This window comes from Phycomyces blakesleeanus (genome assembly GCF_001638985.1).
Source record: "Phycomyces blakesleeanus NRRL 1555(-) unplaced genomic scaffold PHYBLscaffold_2, whole genome shotgun sequence".
Lineage (NCBI taxonomy): Eukaryota > Fungi > Mucoromycota > Mucoromycetes > Mucorales > Phycomycetaceae > Phycomyces > Phycomyces blakesleeanus.
Window position 1 is genome coordinate 1,935,049 of NW_017265135.1, and position 16,502 is coordinate 1,951,550.

The 16,502-nt window shown below is 35.9% G+C and overlaps 6 protein-coding genes across 6 annotated transcripts; 4 read left to right on the forward strand and 2 right to left on the reverse strand.

Annotated features, from left to right (window-relative positions):
- The first annotated feature begins 3,146 nt into the window (after positions 1-3,146).
- Positions 3,147-4,180, forward strand: PHYBLDRAFT_121342 (C2H2-type zinc finger transcription factor). Its single transcript, XM_018428793.1, has 3 exons — positions 3,147-3,564; positions 3,630-3,754; positions 3,872-4,180. Exons 1-3 carry the CDS (start codon positions 3,277-3,279, stop codon positions 4,083-4,085), a joined length of 627 nt encoding a protein of 208 aa, XP_018297726.1. The 5' UTR covers positions 3,147-3,276; the 3' UTR covers positions 4,086-4,180.
- A 71-nt stretch (positions 4,181-4,251) lies between these two features.
- Positions 4,252-5,695, forward strand: PHYBLDRAFT_139715 (hypothetical protein; the record flags this gene model as incomplete). The annotated part of the gene is made up of 4 exons (XM_018430276.1): positions 4,252-4,368; positions 4,513-4,531; positions 4,600-5,172; positions 5,313-5,695. The coding sequence occupies 4 exons, from the start codon at positions 4,252-4,254 to the stop codon at positions 5,693-5,695; spliced, it is 1,092 nt and encodes a 363-aa protein (XP_018297727.1).
- A 59-nt stretch (positions 5,696-5,754) lies between these two features.
- Positions 5,755-7,228, reverse strand: PHYBLDRAFT_139716 (hypothetical protein; the record flags this gene model as incomplete). Its single annotated transcript, XM_018430277.1, has 6 exons — positions 5,755-5,789; positions 5,890-6,007; positions 6,100-6,268; positions 6,323-6,629; positions 6,805-6,926; positions 7,008-7,228. The coding sequence occupies 6 exons, from the start codon at positions 7,226-7,228 to the stop codon at positions 5,755-5,757; spliced, it is 972 nt and encodes a 323-aa protein (XP_018297728.1).
- A 1,349-nt stretch (positions 7,229-8,577) lies between these two features.
- On the reverse strand, positions 8,578-10,680 carry PHYBLDRAFT_58736 (hypothetical protein; the record flags this gene model as incomplete). The annotated part of the gene is made up of 5 exons (XM_018440378.1): positions 8,578-8,723; positions 8,867-9,020; positions 9,075-9,757; positions 9,854-10,414; positions 10,506-10,680. 5 exons carry the CDS (start codon positions 10,678-10,680, stop codon positions 8,578-8,580), a joined length of 1,719 nt encoding a protein of 572 aa, XP_018297729.1.
- An 84-nt stretch (positions 10,681-10,764) lies between these two features.
- On the forward strand, positions 10,765-12,276 carry PHYBLDRAFT_139718 (hypothetical protein; the record flags this gene model as incomplete). Its single annotated transcript, XM_018430278.1, has 4 exons — positions 10,765-10,866; positions 11,022-11,226; positions 11,283-11,544; positions 11,649-12,276. The coding sequence occupies 4 exons, from the start codon at positions 10,765-10,767 to the stop codon at positions 12,274-12,276; spliced, it is 1,197 nt and encodes a 398-aa protein (XP_018297730.1).
- A 2,221-nt stretch (positions 12,277-14,497) lies between these two features.
- PHYBLDRAFT_130099 (hypothetical protein) lies at positions 14,498-16,496 on the forward strand. The gene is made up of 8 exons (XM_018429335.1): positions 14,498-14,542; positions 14,710-14,817; positions 14,907-15,010; positions 15,068-15,294; positions 15,387-15,918; positions 15,976-16,134; positions 16,199-16,370; positions 16,426-16,496. The coding sequence occupies exons 2-8, from the start codon at positions 14,722-14,724 to the stop codon at positions 16,429-16,431; spliced, it is 1,296 nt and encodes a 431-aa protein (XP_018297731.1). The 5' UTR covers positions 14,498-14,542; positions 14,710-14,721; the 3' UTR covers positions 16,432-16,496.
- The last annotated feature ends 6 nt before the right edge of the window (positions 16,497-16,502 follow it).

Genomic DNA, 16,502 nt, shown 5'->3' on the forward strand with positions numbered 1-16,502 from the left:
TTATTTTTATCTTTATTATATTCGTTAATCTCAATTACATTTATTTCAAACAAACAATCATATCATTACAATAAAAAACTCCAATCAACTTGGCCAAAATACATGAAACAAGGCACAAAACGACATATTGGACCACGCACATGATTGAAGATAATCTGTAACTATAGAAACGTATTGTTTTCTCCTGGTTCCCAAGCCAATGACCTTTTGTTGTTGTTTTTGTTGTTGTTGTTACTGTTATTTTTAGTCCACACCATCCAAACCTATAAAGCCGTATCACAAACAGTAATAGAAACAAAGCTGTACCATTGACATGATAGCCTCCGCACAGTCCTCTATATACTTATCTATTTATATGTATATATGTATATATGTATATGTACGTATGTATACATGTATGTATGTATTTGAGTAGCTAATGTTTCCGTATTACATACTAAATACTCAAAAATAATAATATTTTATTCATGTAATTTTTCTTTTAAAAAAATAAGTGTCTTTATCAAATGTATTGCTGCAATCAATAGAAAACAATAGCACAAATATATATATATTGCATAGTGTAGGGAGTTCTTTATTTTAACTGTGTTATTATTATTGTTGCTCTGTGCAGAACACCATTTATTTATATAATATGCCAAGACACTTGTATCTTATTTATATACTCTATATTTTGATGACCTGGGGATTGTATCTCATATTGCTGCAGGTTATATTTATTATTACTATGCTTATGATTTTCATATATCCTTTTTCCATATATCTATTTAAGTTTCAACATATTAGATCCCTCAGAAAATAAGAATAAAAGAAAAATAGATGGCATGGAGCCAATTTAAGCTTTTCCTTTTCCTTTTCCTTTCTTTATACTTGGTGCATATTAATTACCCAACTTTAACTAAACCAAGTAAAAAATATAAAATAAGATAAAACGGAATAAAGCGATTGCCTGTCCTTGTTCTGCTTGTTCTGCTTGCTTTGATTCTTTTGATTCCTTTGAATATACTACGGTGATGGTATAAACCGTATATATCAAATTAACTGAACTTACCAAGTCTGTCAATATCAATGGCTCTGGGCGTCATTGTTTGTTCATTTGTTTATCATTTGTTTGGGACGTCAGTGCACATCTTCTGACTTTTGCCGCCTATAGATGGTTTTGAAGTTTATCAAGGATTTCTCTGAGACTTTTTCTAATGACGTGACTGGTCATCTACTTGTACAGGATGCCAAAGGTCTCCCTGAAATCATCAATTGTTTCTCATTTTATTTTGATGGTGATAAAGGCATAAGAAGCAAAAAAAATATAATTTAAAATATAATCACGGTTTATTTATCTATTTTAAAAAAATAACTAGCAGTATGTACACAGGCACAGACACAGGCACAGACACAGGCACAGGAACAGGCACAGACACAGACACAGGAACAGGAACAGGCACAGGCACAGGCACAGACACAGGCACATATACATATACATGCACATACACACACTATTTAATACCATGCTATCGGCCCTCAATAATTTATTTGTAGATTTATAAAGTCCTCTCCTCCCAGTATTAAACTACTATACATAACTTAGCTCTTTGTCGGTTGCATTAATTCTTTTCTATGTTCAAGACTAGTACTTGAAAAAATAAACAAACCTCAATAGATAGACCAAATACCCGAATAATATTATGAAAATCATTTTTTTCAAGATAGGTTATTATACAAAAAATGCCGATATATATATATATATATATGTATATATATATGTATATTGCAATTCACTACTTTCACTTGTAACTTTAATACTGCACAGCATCGAGGTACAAAAATATGATTCCGATCATCTTTTATCACTCCCAACATTTGGAACACAAACTGCCGAGACAGAGATCGAAAAACCCTACACTCTCCTCCCCTTCCCTCCTCTTCTCCCCCCTTTTTTTCTTGTTTTTGGTACCAAACTTTGACGTGCTCAATTTGGCATTGAGTCGGTTTGTACAAAATAGTCTGCATGTTTTTTTTCAAGCTGCACAGATGTTTAGCAACAAAAGTATAGAAGATATCGGCATCGGCAACTAAGTACTCCACGTGAGTAGAAGAAGCTGCAAACCCAGTTGTCAAAGAGAGTGAGATATTGAGAACATTGAATGGAAAAAGATCAAGTGTATTGACAGCTGGTTAATTAGAAACAAGAGAATATGGGGCATGCTCAGCAGTTTATTATGTATATATATATTTCTTTGTTTATTTTATTGCTTCTATTTTTGCCTAGAGACCAAGTATACAAGTATTTCAAGTTCTAGACTAAGCAGGTTGCCTAGATATTTTTTTTTTCTAGAAACATTAACCAATTTGTTGAAGATGGCTTAACAAGGGTGTACAAATAAGCACATATGAACCAATTCACGAGTTTAACCCGCTCAAACATGAACGAGGTGTATATGACGCTCTGTTTTGAGTCCCTGAGACCTTATTTTAGATTCATGATTTGTAATTACATCGAGAAAGCAAGAGAAAGCAAAGGAAAGCAAGAGAGTAGTATAATACAAACCCAAGAGTTTCGACTCTTAAAGGCGGGATAAATAGAGATTAGAGCCTAAAAACGTGGCAAAAAAAAGAAAAGAAAAGATGCATAAACCTTAAACAATGCCGAAGCCAGAATATGATATGAAGATTGGTCTGTCTACAGCAATATAATAGTAATTTTATTATTTTTATTGATCTCAATAAGGATCTCCATTTGATCTATACGTTCCTGGTCATGCCTGTGGGTTTGCAGAATCCTGCATAGCTGAGACATACGAGGGGCAAGATAATGACAATAATAATAATAAAAATAATAATCATAAAAAAAAGGGGGGGGGGGGAAGGAGGCATTCAAGGCAACTCTTGTCACAAGCATCCTCTTCTTTATTTGTGGCTCGTGCCCATTTGAACAAGGCGTTTTGGAAGGGGAGGGTCGACAGCAACCTACAAAATCAGCCCTCTTCATTTTACTTCATCTCTTCTAAAACCTCGGCTTCAGTTCCCGTGACACGAGTCTGGAAAATGAGAATAAAGAAAACTGGTGCCTTTGTAGAAATTCTCGACCAAATCTATATAATTCCCTTTGTTTCTTTCTCTCTTCTCTTCTCTCTCTCTAAAAGTGAATTTAAATATTCAACCTAATTAGTTATTATTATAATATATATATATATAAGCAAAATTAGACACTTTATATATATATATATTTTATATTTTATATATAAATTATTCTCTAAAATACACTCTTTTAATTCGATTATGGATATCCTTCACCTCCTGAACCATTACCCAGACGATACCCACCAATCTTGTCGCCACAAAGGCTTCCAATGTCTATGGTCAGATTGTGGAAAATGGTTTTCTCGCCGATCAGACCTTGCACGCCATCGAAGGATCCACACAGGCGAAAGACCGTACGAGTGCGAATGGCCAGACTGTAAAAAACACTTTATACAACAATCGGCTCTTACAGTCCATTTACGGACACACACCGGCGAACGGCCTCATGTGTGCGAATATCTAATGTGTGGAAAATCATTTAGTGATGTAAGTAGGCAAGCTTTGATAGTAGAGTAGCTTTTATATGTATATATACTAACCCTTATATCCAGTCTTCTTCTTTAGCCCGTCACCGCCGAACACATACAGGAAAACGACCATATGTTTGTCCATGCGGAAAGTCATTTACTCGGAAGACTACTCTTTCGAGGCATAGCCAGGCCAGACACAGCAGAACGTAGGTAGTCCTTCTTTATACACTTATACCTACTTACATACATACACGCATACATATATATAAATATATAAAATTGGTTGCTAACTGTGCTTTGTGTTGCCCTCATGCTTGTCATAGTCCAGCTGATTGTTTCAAACCACTCTGTCTTGCATCACCTCCCGTGAGCTGTAGCTCTCCTGAATCGGATGTCAGTACGCCACCCAGTAAGCACCAGACATTGTTTCCCCAGCACTCTCCATTACTCCCCTTTACACTGCATTTCCATTCCAACCCACAGACCCTCATACGCTTGCCCCTTCCCCACGTACATATTCTGGACAGCCATAAATAAATTACAACTTTAATAAATATATCCATTCATCCCATTCATGCATCCATTTCTTTTTTTTTTTTTTACATATAATAAAATACATACATTTCAAACTCAATCGAACGTGACTGGCTTACCCCTATTTTAGCACGTCTCAAAATATTGTTATTTTTCATTCTCTTTAACCATGGACAGCAGTGTATTTGAATCCCGTGATTTGCCTGTCAAGGTCCGGATCAGCCCGACAAAAGGCAGAGAGTTTCTTGCAAAAACCAGACTGGAAGCTCAACAGACACTCTTTCGGGTACATATAAAGCCAACACTATTTGAGCTCCACCTGTCAAAAAAGAAATAAAATAAAAAGAAATAAAATAAAGCTCACCTTTTATATACACACTGTATATATGTATCGATTTTTTTTTCTTTTTGGTTTTTGGTTTTGGTTTAGGTATTTCCATATGCAACAGGTGCGTCATCCTCGACATCTTGCCGCACAAGATGATAATTATTATTAAAGACTGACTTGATAACACAGCAATCTTTGACAGTCATAAGAAAAGGGTCTGTGCTCACTGTCTCTGTGTCCACCCCACTCGAGCCTTCTCTACTCGTTGCACCAGTTGTGATCAGATATACTTTTGCTCTCTTACATGTAGTGAAGCCTATCTATCATCATCAACAGTAGACCACTCTGTAATTTGTGGGCTTTTACGAAAGCTAGCTACCTTTAAGTCAGATCCACACACCAAAAGTGTAGCTAAATTGGTCATTTTGTGTTTGTGGGAGCGACGACGAGAGGCACACAATCTTGGGTGGGACAGGTCAGACAATTGGTGGAATCCGGAATTGGCTGCTTACTCGGAGGATGCCTTGACAAGTAGCTTTGAACAAGTTCAAGCTCTCGAATCCCACTACAATGATTGGCCTGAGGACGATAAGAAGGACTGGCGACGAATGCAGCAGTTCCTTTATAACCAGCTCAGCACAGCACAACTACTTACTCCTCATGAGACCCTACAGGATATTATGCATCTCGTATCACGAATCGAGTCCAATGGATTTGGTATATTTCTCGAGAATAAGACGGCCAAGGGTGCTGTGCTTATTGGTCGAGGCAAGTTATTTATTTGTACATTTGCATACATATTTACATCAATAGTAAAAAACAAAAAAAAAGAAACAAAAAACAAAAAACGAATAGTCTTCCTTTCTGTTCTTTTGCTCCCTAACCTTTGCATGTATTTTTAGCTCTCTTTCCACTCGCGTCTCTCTTCAACCATGATTGTGGTAACAACTGCGAAGTAGAACAGTGCACAGAAGATAAGCTTGAAGAAGAAGGGACCGAGGTCACAGTAGAAGTCGAACCTCCAAAACAAAATAAAAAGAAGACACTTCCAAAAACTTCGGTAGTCAAGATCATCTATCCTGCCGTCTTCTCCCAGCCGCGTGGCACCTTCCGAGTGATGAAGATCAGTACGGTGCGTGCTATTGAAATAGACGAGGCCCTGACGATCTCCTACATTGATGCCACCCTTCCTGTGTCCGCACGCCGACAACTTTTGTTGGACGAATATTACTTCAAATGTCAATGCGAAAGATGTATAAAAGAATCATCAGGAAATAAAAAATGATCAATCGAGAACAAGCACAAACACAAAAAGGACTAATGATATTTTGGTACATTCATGATTTATTTCGTATAAAGCTCCAGGGGACGTTTGAACCCTAAGGAATATTTGTGCACAGACACAACACAAGCATCTTTAGTTATCATTGTATTGTATTTGGTCACATTTCATTTTTATTTCAATCTGTATACACTTACCCTTGTTGTCATTGAGAGACTTTCCGAGGTGTTTAACAGATGAGAATCCCAGTTTCAAAAGATATGGTTCGTATTGATCTGGCGTGAAACTCAAACCTTCAAATATAAACCTGGTCTCCTATCCTCTTTGTTTTAGTGACTTTTACTTCTTTTGGTTGGGTACTTGTTTGTTTATTGATTGTATCTTGAAATATTATCATTACTACTAACTTCCGCATAGCCTACCTCAGTTTGTTTAGCTCGTCGATAGTATGTGTCGAAAGGCTGTGGTTCGACAACAAATGAACCACCTGGTTTTAGACTCTTGTAGACTTTTTTAAAGAACATCTTGATACCCTCGTCTCCTCGATGCAATTGAATCCATTTAGTCACACTTAGCCTATTAGTATTAATATTAATATTTGGCATTCTTCGCTGGTATCAATCAACTCACGCCATAATTGTGTCATAACTCTCTGGCTCTACATCCATATCAACCCAATCTCCATCTTCAAATGTAGTATTGACCGGAAATCCAGTGTAGTCTGCAGTTGGTGGAAGGGTCATGAAAGAGTATCCAAACATATGCGACATTGATTTCGGGAAATATGAGAAGCGCATGCAGAGATCTATAGGGCCCTGCTGTTTTTCTTCGGAGGGGTCCTGAAGTGCATAATCAATCTTGGTTTGCATTTTGGCTTTACGAATAAGATCTTTGTCAATATCAACTCCCAAAATAGATTTTGGCTGATATCTTCGACCTGGTACAAAATAGTAATTTAGACAATAAATATAAAGTAAACCAAGAGTTACTGGTTTTATGTATGCACTGTATCATTACGAATCTTCCAAAGCCTTCTTTACTTCTTCTTCTTCTTCTTCTTCTTCTTCTTCTTTTTGTCCCTTCCTTTAATCTTATTATTAATTTATACCTACTGATAAAAATAGTAATGTTTCCTGAATTGCAACCAATGTCCAATACATCCTTATTCTTAAACAATGACACGTCAAGGAGATCTAAGCGAGGATCGTGATGTTTGTATTTGTTACGTCGATCTCTATTATTGTTGAATTATTATCATTTCTCATATACTGTAATCAGCATATTAATTAAAGAAGAATTAAATAGAATGCCTCACTCGTAATAGTTTTTGTAATTGCCATAAATGTATTTATGAGGGAACTTAGGAGGTGGTTGATTGCCATCCAATTGTAATTCCACGCCTGTCTTTCCTCCCAAGTAAGATGCTTTGGATTCTGTTCGGTAATCCATGCGTTGATATTTCAAATTATTTGCCGGATCTTCATATTCATCTGAGCCATAAGGGTTTTTGCGTTTTGAAAAGAGTTCTTGATTCATTGCGATTGATAATTAGAAAAAGTATGTGCCTTTTATTTATTATTTATTCTATTTTCTAGAACCAAGATGTAAGAGAAGAAGAATAGAAAAAAAAGCAAGTCATCAAAACAGGAAACCCAATAACTAGATGACCATTTAACTTTGTTTCTTTCCCCTTTTTAATATGTATATATTATTAAATATTATAATATTCGGATTGAGTTTTGTGCTTTGAGCTTACTTATCTTTATCATTAAAGAAGTAAATTCCAATCTTTCTTGACCATTTCCAAATATAAAGAAAAATGTTAATTAAGTATATATACCCATTCATGCATGTGTACGTGCACATTTGTTACATAAAAAAAAGAATTCGCGCATACTTTTATAAACTTTCTTAATAGAGTTTTTATTTTATTTATTGTCTCTTTTGCTCACAGCATATCCGTCGTTTCGGAACAGAGAATGTGTTTCTTGATACATACCTCTGCTTAAGCCAAGATGGCTAATAAGAGCACAGCATTTTATATATCTGATCTCCATTTTATTTATGGAGGTATGATCTTTACGCGTGGCCACGATTCTTTTGTTTGCTAAGGAACGACTCTTTTTTCCTTTCCTTTCTAACGTTTTATGAATGGTTTAGGTATCTGTTTTATGCGTAATTTGGAAATGTTTTAGACAAATCAAAATGCAATTGTCTAAATATTTCAAAGAGATAAACTATTTTAGATACAAGGATTGGATTGTTGTGGTAATTGTTGCTTGTTACTTAATTTTTTCTTGATGGCAATTTGGGTGGCCTTGTGCTCAAATTTATATCAAAATTTGTTACGGCTTTAACAAGATATATTTTCTACTTCTACCCCGAACTTGTTATACTTTTCACATGTTTAATTTGTGCTACTCTCTGGATGATCGTCATGAATAAAGAAAAGAAGAAAAAAAAGGTCGAACTATAAAATTATTATTAAACAATATTTCTCGAAATTATAGGAAAAAGCAAAAGAGCTAGTTTCTCTAGTGAAGTACAACAATGCTTTGTGAAAATCGTGTGCATAGTTAATTTCACCATATGCAATTAGATAAACCATTAGCATATGAAGTACTTTTGGGCTATACAAACTACTATATATAGCTGTTTCTTGTGCTTAACCTAACAAATAATAATAATCAGATTTGCTAAAGAGTATCATAAGTAAATATATGAAATATATAACAATAAACAGCAGGAATCTTATTTATCAAAGAAAAAAACAAAGGAGAATATAAAGGAATAAATAATAATAATAATGTGCAAAATGAATAAAAAAAGCTAAAGAAAAGGAAGGAAATGTTCATTGAAATCAAGTTGTGGTTTTGAGGGTATATTTAACGTCCACGTTTTCGGTTCTCTTCATAGTGTCGAATCCATCGTCTTCTGCGAGTAACCCTATATTTCAATATGTCTGCCTTACATGGTCTCCAAAGGTCGTCTGTGTATACCCATCCATCATCTTCTGGAATCACAAGCATCTAATACACACATCACCTTTTAGCTCTAATTACTTATGATTTGTATCAACAATTATTGTGTTACCTCTAAAATAAAAATAAATAAATTATATATCAGTTTTAGCTCAAGATCATTGATTGACTAATTCACAGAAATTTGACTTACCAATACCGAGCATATCGTCTGTCCAAGATCCACTGGTATCAACCTCCCATGCATTTTCTGTCCAGCAATACCCTTCAGGTGCTTCCTCCTTCTTAGCCTCTCGGGGTATGATGCCAGTACTATCTGTCCATGATCCACGCTCAAGTGGTAATAACTGTAATAAAAGTGAAATTAATAAAATACATTCTACAAAATACATTCTACTCACTTCATCAGCCGAAAACTCTCCTGATGGACCACGTCTTTGATTCTCATAAACTGATATTTCTTGTATTATCGTCTGACGATCCAAAACACGCTCATACTCATCATAAAGATCCATAATACTTTCAAAGCTCTTCTTTCCAATGGCCATTGCCTTTGGTGTGATTTGCTTCATCACATGCTTGACAAATCTCGTGTTAGATACAAACATAAATATACCACCACCAAGCATTATGTCGCGCATTGACACAAATGATATCAGTATAGATAGCAATATCATCGAAAGTACCAGACCCTGAAAGATCCAAATTGAATACTGTCTAGACCCCCAATTAATGTAATGAAGATTTTCGCACACAGTGTCATAAAGGTCACTCATTTCACCCATCATGTTCTGTAAGTTCTGAAGGTTTTTAAGATATTCGGGTGATGATTCCTCATAATTGTTTGATGAGCCGCCAATATTGAATGTGAATGACCCAGTCCGTTTCCCAGCCGGGCTAGCTGTGCGTAATGGAACAGAGTGACTAGCAGTAGGGGTAGGTGCAGCCACCGTGGACCGTGCTACAGGAGGAGAAGGCAATGGTGGCGACAGACTGGATGAACGGAAACGTTTTTGATGCGCATTGGTCATCCAATGCATCAGTGCAAAATGGGGTCCAAATAATATGATCTTGGGATAGAAACCTGAAAAGAAAAACAGTACATAAAACGTATACAGGAGTTAATTTTAGGTCACATATTTCTTCTTCTTTTGAACACAAATCCTATTTGCAAACTTACATGCAATACAGTAAAGAACCATAGCCACCATTGTTTGAAGAGGATTTTCCCAACTCAACAATAATATTATAGAATCTCGAACAGCAAACATAGGCCCACATCTCGACACAAATCGAGTAGAATTCTTAGTGGCAGTTTGTGGATTAAGGGATGGAAGCGTAGCCAGATATTCGTTTGATGGTTGACTGTCGTCAGAAGCATGTAGAGCAGCAGTAACTAGAACATCCTCGAACTCGGGTGAAGTGACAATGCTCTTGATCTTTTCTACAGCTTCTCCAAAAGATTCGATTGGCTGAGTTTCTTCAGCCTGAGGAGCCAAAGTAGGGGATATTTCTCGACTACCGTTGGTCGGGGATTTTGCTCGGCTGCCGTTGGTAGGTGATCTTGACAAGGCTGTGATAATAGGAGAGCGTGAACCACTTTTGGATGAGCTCGAAGTAGGCGTGGAACTGGAGCCAGTACTGGTTGAATAAGATCTCAAGACTCGAGCAGCCTTGTTTTGTACGCTAGTACACGGAGGAGCAGACTTCTGGCAAGAGAAATGGCAAACGAATTCACATTCTACAGGATGTGGTAAAGGTTATTTAGTACCCACAAATCCCCCCTTTTTTTCTTAAAAAAAGAAAAGAAATGAGAATAAAACAATAGTTACCTGAGCATTTGAGGCCTTGATTAGCAACCCCCCAGAGGAATCGTCGGCAATGGCCACAGTAAGTGAAATGTGTAAAGGTGTGTTCTTTGAACGAATGAACCATGATCAGCATGGGCAGAAACCCATGAACCAGGGCTTCTTTATGGCATAAGTGAGTGACACGTGAAAGTATCATTCGCAGTCACTTGCGTGATATTGAGTGACAGAGGACGTGCACTTGTTTTGGAAACAGAGAAAAGTGCTTTGTGGATCATTGACAATGTCTGACGATCAGTGTGAATCCACGTCCTTTTCACCCCCTCTTTGGAGACAACGAAGATTATTTATACTCGAAACTTTAAGAAAACACCGAGTATCGAGTGTATGTGAATATATGTATATATAAACATGTTAACTTTTTTATATATATCTTTTATTCATGTGTATTGCTTAATGTCATAATCAGACTATTAGCATGTAATGTGCACTTTGGAAATTGTTTTCTTTCTTTTTAATTTCTCTTTAATTTTTGTAAAGGTCCTCGATTTTGGGTGCGGAGAGGCATCTGTCTTGGCTTTTCTTATTCCATCCCCACCTTCCAGCGATGACACCCCCTTCACGAAATTAGCAGGAATAGATATTGATCAAGAATGTGTAGAAGAAGCTGTTAGACGTTGTCAGCCATGGAGTAGTGATCATACCGAACTCCGTGAAAATCCATTGACAATTGATATTTTTCACGGTACGAGTCCATTTATTCTAGTAGAAGAAAAACTCAGTGTATTGGCTTATTATTAGGGTCAATTGCCAAGGTTGACTCCAGACTTTCAGGATATGAGGCAATTGTGTGCTCAGAAGTTATTGAGCATGTTTATCCTGATGTCCTAGCAACTTTTTTCAATACCACTCTTGGGAATTACATGCCCAAAATAATGATTGTCACTACTCCGAATGCTGAGTACAACATTCATTTCCCGTCTTTACACTATGGCCAACCCAATGCAGAGTTTCGCCACGATGATCACAAATTTGAATGGACTCGACAAGAATTTGAAGATTGGTATGCACATTATGTACATATATATATATATTAAATTATGTGTTAAATTGGATTTTAATTTATTCACTTACAGTTTCCCCTTATCTAATTTTCTTAAATGACAGGTGCAAAGCAGGGGCGGCCACTTACGGATACACATATTCGTTTGAGGGTATTGGTCTTCTGGAGAGCAAACGAGACGACATGAGAGTAGGTCATTGTACTCAAGCATGTATATTCACACGTATTAGCCAAACACCACCCACAGAATTACCCGCACAGTTGCAACATCGCCTAGCAACGCACATTGAATTCCCTTTCTATAACAAACCTGCACTCTCCAAAGAATCACAAAAGGAAACAATAGATTATTATATTGGTAAGATGTGTTTATCTGAGGAAGAGTATATGAAACGACAGGAGGAATATGCTCGCCAAGAAGAAGTAATTGCAGATGAAGCTTTGGAGTGGTGCGTGGACTGGTCGGAACAGATAATTGCCGTCCCTGAGATTTATAAACCACCTGTTATCCGTCAATGGACTCGAATTCCTCTCAATATTTCTCTGTCAAGATTATGGGATATTCTTGAGATTCGCCAGGCATTCAAAAAATATGAAGTTATGGTTAAACTCTTACAAGATAATCCCATAGAATATGGTATTAATGGAGATATTCTGTCAATCAAAAAGGCTTTTGAGATTATTAGAGATGACTCAGAAGAAGAACAAGAAGAAGAAGAAATTTGGACTTAGAAAGTATAAGATATAATACTAAAGCAAAAGATTTTCTTATCTATCTATTTATTTATTTTGCTTTATAATAGAATAGTTACGAGTATTACATATACCTAATTTCCCTAAAGTACTAATTTTATAAACACATACCTGATTTTCGAAACTCTACCAAAGAAATAAGGTACACATATAAATATAACACCAGTTTCATTTCTCTTTTGCTTAAACTTTACAATCAAGATCAAAGTATACCAGTATGTAAAGGCATGTATACTACAGTCAACGCTTGATTAAGTAATATTTGATTTAGTGATATATATATCTGAGCTTTTTTTTCGTTTGTTCTCTGTTAATTAGTGCTATTTTTTGAAATAGCTGGATTTAACTTAGTGAATAACTGTTTATTCACTTTTTTGTAAGCACCTCTTGTTTGAACTTTACTTATGATTAGCAAAAAAAAAACAATTGACATCGTCTCAATCTCAAGTAGAAACGCTGTAATTGCGCAATTGTAAATGTAGGTACCCGATTTAAACAGCGACAAGTTTAGCCCTATTTTTTACGCAAATGCATGAATTTTACGATACCTTTTATTTGTACCTTTAGAACAGCAATTTCTATACATGAAGAATACATCGAGCATTATGTACCTGCAGGAGCTATCAGCCACGGTAAAGTAATTAAAACTTATAAATAAAAGTTTTTACATACTCATTTCTCGCTTTGTTTCATTTTCTTTTCTTTTGTTACACATTAATATTCTAGACAGTGATTAACCAGAATATCTTGAGCATGATGTTAAACTGCTCCGATCAGGATGTGCGATATTCCCTTTGATGAGAAAATTAATGTTGGTGTATTTTACAAAAGCGTATACTTTTATATTTGATGTACGTAAAAAGAAGATTTTTTGTCTAGCTAGATTTATGGTCAGCGAGTCGCTCAAGTGGTACATTCGTCAGGGTATATAAGTAAGAACACCAAAGCATACTAGTCAAATATTGCTGTTGCTGTTAGGTACAAGCTTTACAAGAATTAAAAGAAAACAATAAGTATAGGTGACACAATAAAATGCTTAATTATCAATGACATTTTCAAAAACAATAAAGTTGGTAGGGTTGGCATAATTTTATCTGGCACTTAGATTGAGATACATATCATATATATGCCTTGGTTGAGTTGACAATAAATAAGTAGAGGTGAAGGAAAGGGTACTATTACTAGTACTTTCACTCCATGTGTACCTAAATCTAGATTTCAGTCAATTTTCTTTGGAAATTCGGATCAATTGTCTCGTAAATGATATAAAAGTAAATAATAGACAATATGTATACATTTGTCTGCGCTTCTAGTAAACGATCAAAGCGTTTCCCTTTGTAGAAATTAAAGATGATACTTGGTGGGACAAATAATACATGTGCGTAAAATATTTTACTAATAGATTTTTTGCAGCAAGTATAACAAAATATAAATTTATCAAATAACTTTTAATAAATAATATATATGTGGGTGGGTGGGTGGGTGTATTTTAAGCCAAAAAAAAAGCATTTTACGTCTAGTTATAATTATTAGATAAATTGTAACAATATATATATATATATAAGGAAAACCAAGGGAACAACGGTAGTCGAGTATCAAATGAGCTATCCAAACCATTCTATAAGCCTAGTAAACATACCCAAGGATTCCTTAGTATCTTCAGAGTATCTTTAGAGAATCCATAATACACTATAACTTGAAATTAACATGTTATTATTCATACAAAATACCCAAACTTTAACCAGATGCATTATTGATGTTAGAACTATAAACACCCTGTGCACTTTTATCTCTTATTTAGTAGTTTAGAGCCAAAATATTAAAGCAGAAGACAAGTATTCATGTTTGGAGATTCTTTGTAGATAAAATGCACCAGAATTCTTATAATATGAATTGAATTACCAACTTCCAACAAAAAAAAAGGTGACCACACGGCAGTCACCGGAGAAGCGATTCAAGATTCTGGCACTTGAGAGGTCAGTGCATGTTTCACTTTTTTTTTTTTGAAAAGCAAAGAAACATCTTTACTACAATCTACACATTATGGGTGCCGCATTAAGTTGCATTGCCTTACCAGCGCTTGGGACAATTGGGTCTTGGGTAGCTAGCTGCTTCTCTGCCGCAGCATGCTCGCTTGCATTCAAAAGGTTAGGAATTGCAGAAAGCTTTTCTCTCAAACACTTGCTTATCGCAATTCTTTAGCTGCAACTGTAACAACTCCATTGCCACAAGAATAGGATATGCTGTAAGATTTAATTTTACGATTTAACATTGCAATACATAAATAAATCAACTAATCTAATTTCATTGAATAGATCATATTCTTGATGAATTCCATCGCAAGTATACAATTATTTGATAAAGATAATTATACTACAAATCGAGTCGTTTTTGCTAATTCATTGTCAATAGCTTGCATGGCTCATGCTTTCCAACTGGGCAATTAAAAAGTTGCAACATTTAACATTGGATTACATGAAGCTCGATTGTGCAGAAGGAAGATGCTATGGAATTATTGCTGTATGTAACTTTTTACTTTAAGATATAAGGCATATTGGATATTTGGTCGGACAATATGTACTCAACAACAATATTATTATTTCCTGCAGGTTCACCGAGTTTGCTTTGCCTTGGTCCTTTTTCATGCTATTCTTGGTCTCTTATTACTAGGTGTTAACGACAGTCGGTCAAAACGTGCGGCAATTCAGAATGGGTATGTTTAATCGAAACTTCCATTAAATAATTATGTATTGAATATTGGCTATTTAAGCTGGTGGGGTCCGAAGATATTAGGCTGGATTGCTCTCTTGGTTGTTTCATTTTTCATTCCAAGTGGATTCTTCATGGCATGGGGAAACTATTTCGCATTAATTGGAGCCGCACTTTTCATTCTGTTTGGCCTAGTTCTACTGGTCGACTTTGCTCACAGCTGGACAGAAAGATGCATGGAGAACTATGAAATGACAGACTCTAACAAATGGAAGTATATTCTAATCGGTAAGATAAAACATTAAAGATATATATATAAATATATAAAGAGTTATTCATTTAAAGGTTGTTTCATTGTACTTCACTGTATATACTTGTAGGCGGCACATTGCTTATGTTTGCTGGCGCCATTACTTTGACGGGAATTATGTATGGCTTCTTCGCTACGAATGGATGCTCTCTGAACCAATTTTTCGTTACCCTTAACCTGATTCTGTGTGCTCTGGTTACTCTTCTCTGCATCTCCCCGGCTATACAAGAAGCAAACCCGAGATCTGGACTATCGCAAGCCTCAATTGTGGTCATTTACTGTACATATGTTGTCTTGTCCGCAGTTGCTAACGAGCCTAACGATAAAGAATGCAATCCTCTGAGACGGTCACATGGAACACAGACCACCTCAATTGTTCTCGGTGCAGTATTTACTTTCTTGGCAGTTGCTTATTCTACCAGCCGAGCGGCTACACAAGATGGTGCATTTATTAACAACAGCAGACGTACAAACAATAACTACGAGCCTTTGGATACTGAAAGTGCTGTTCCTCTGATGCCAAATCAGGTTGAGCTTGGTGCTCAGCGTATGAGCGTACAGGGATCAACTCGTCAACATTTAGTTGCTGCAGTTGAGAGTGGGTAAGTTATATATGTGGGCATATACAAAAGGAAACAATCACTAAAACCAGCTATTAGTGCTTTGCCTCGGTCAGTTCTTGATGATGAAGAGGACGATGACGATGATGGTATCGATGACAGAGATGATGAAAGATTCGGTGCAGTATACAGCTATTCTTTCTTTCATTTTGTGTTCGCAATTGCAGCAATGTACATTGCCATGGTACTTACAAACTGGTAACCCATCACCTCAAATTTTTTGATATTTAAAATCAGAATACTAATATATATACACACTTAGGAATACAATTACTATGGAAGACGCAACTTTGCCAAGCCAAGATCAGGGGGATCTTGTCCGTATTGGACAAAGTTATACTGCTGTCTGGGTCAAAATAGTGTCGGGTTGGATTTGCCATATAATCTACCTTTGGTCTCTTGTTGCCCCTGTTGTTATGCCCGATAGGTTCACGGTAAATACTTAAGAAACGTTTACGGGAAAATGTAATTATTAATACTTGAGCATAGATCTAATTTGTAGCTTTAATAAATTTATAAGATTATTAAATAAATATAAAATCAAAAAACTTAATGGAAAGTAAAAA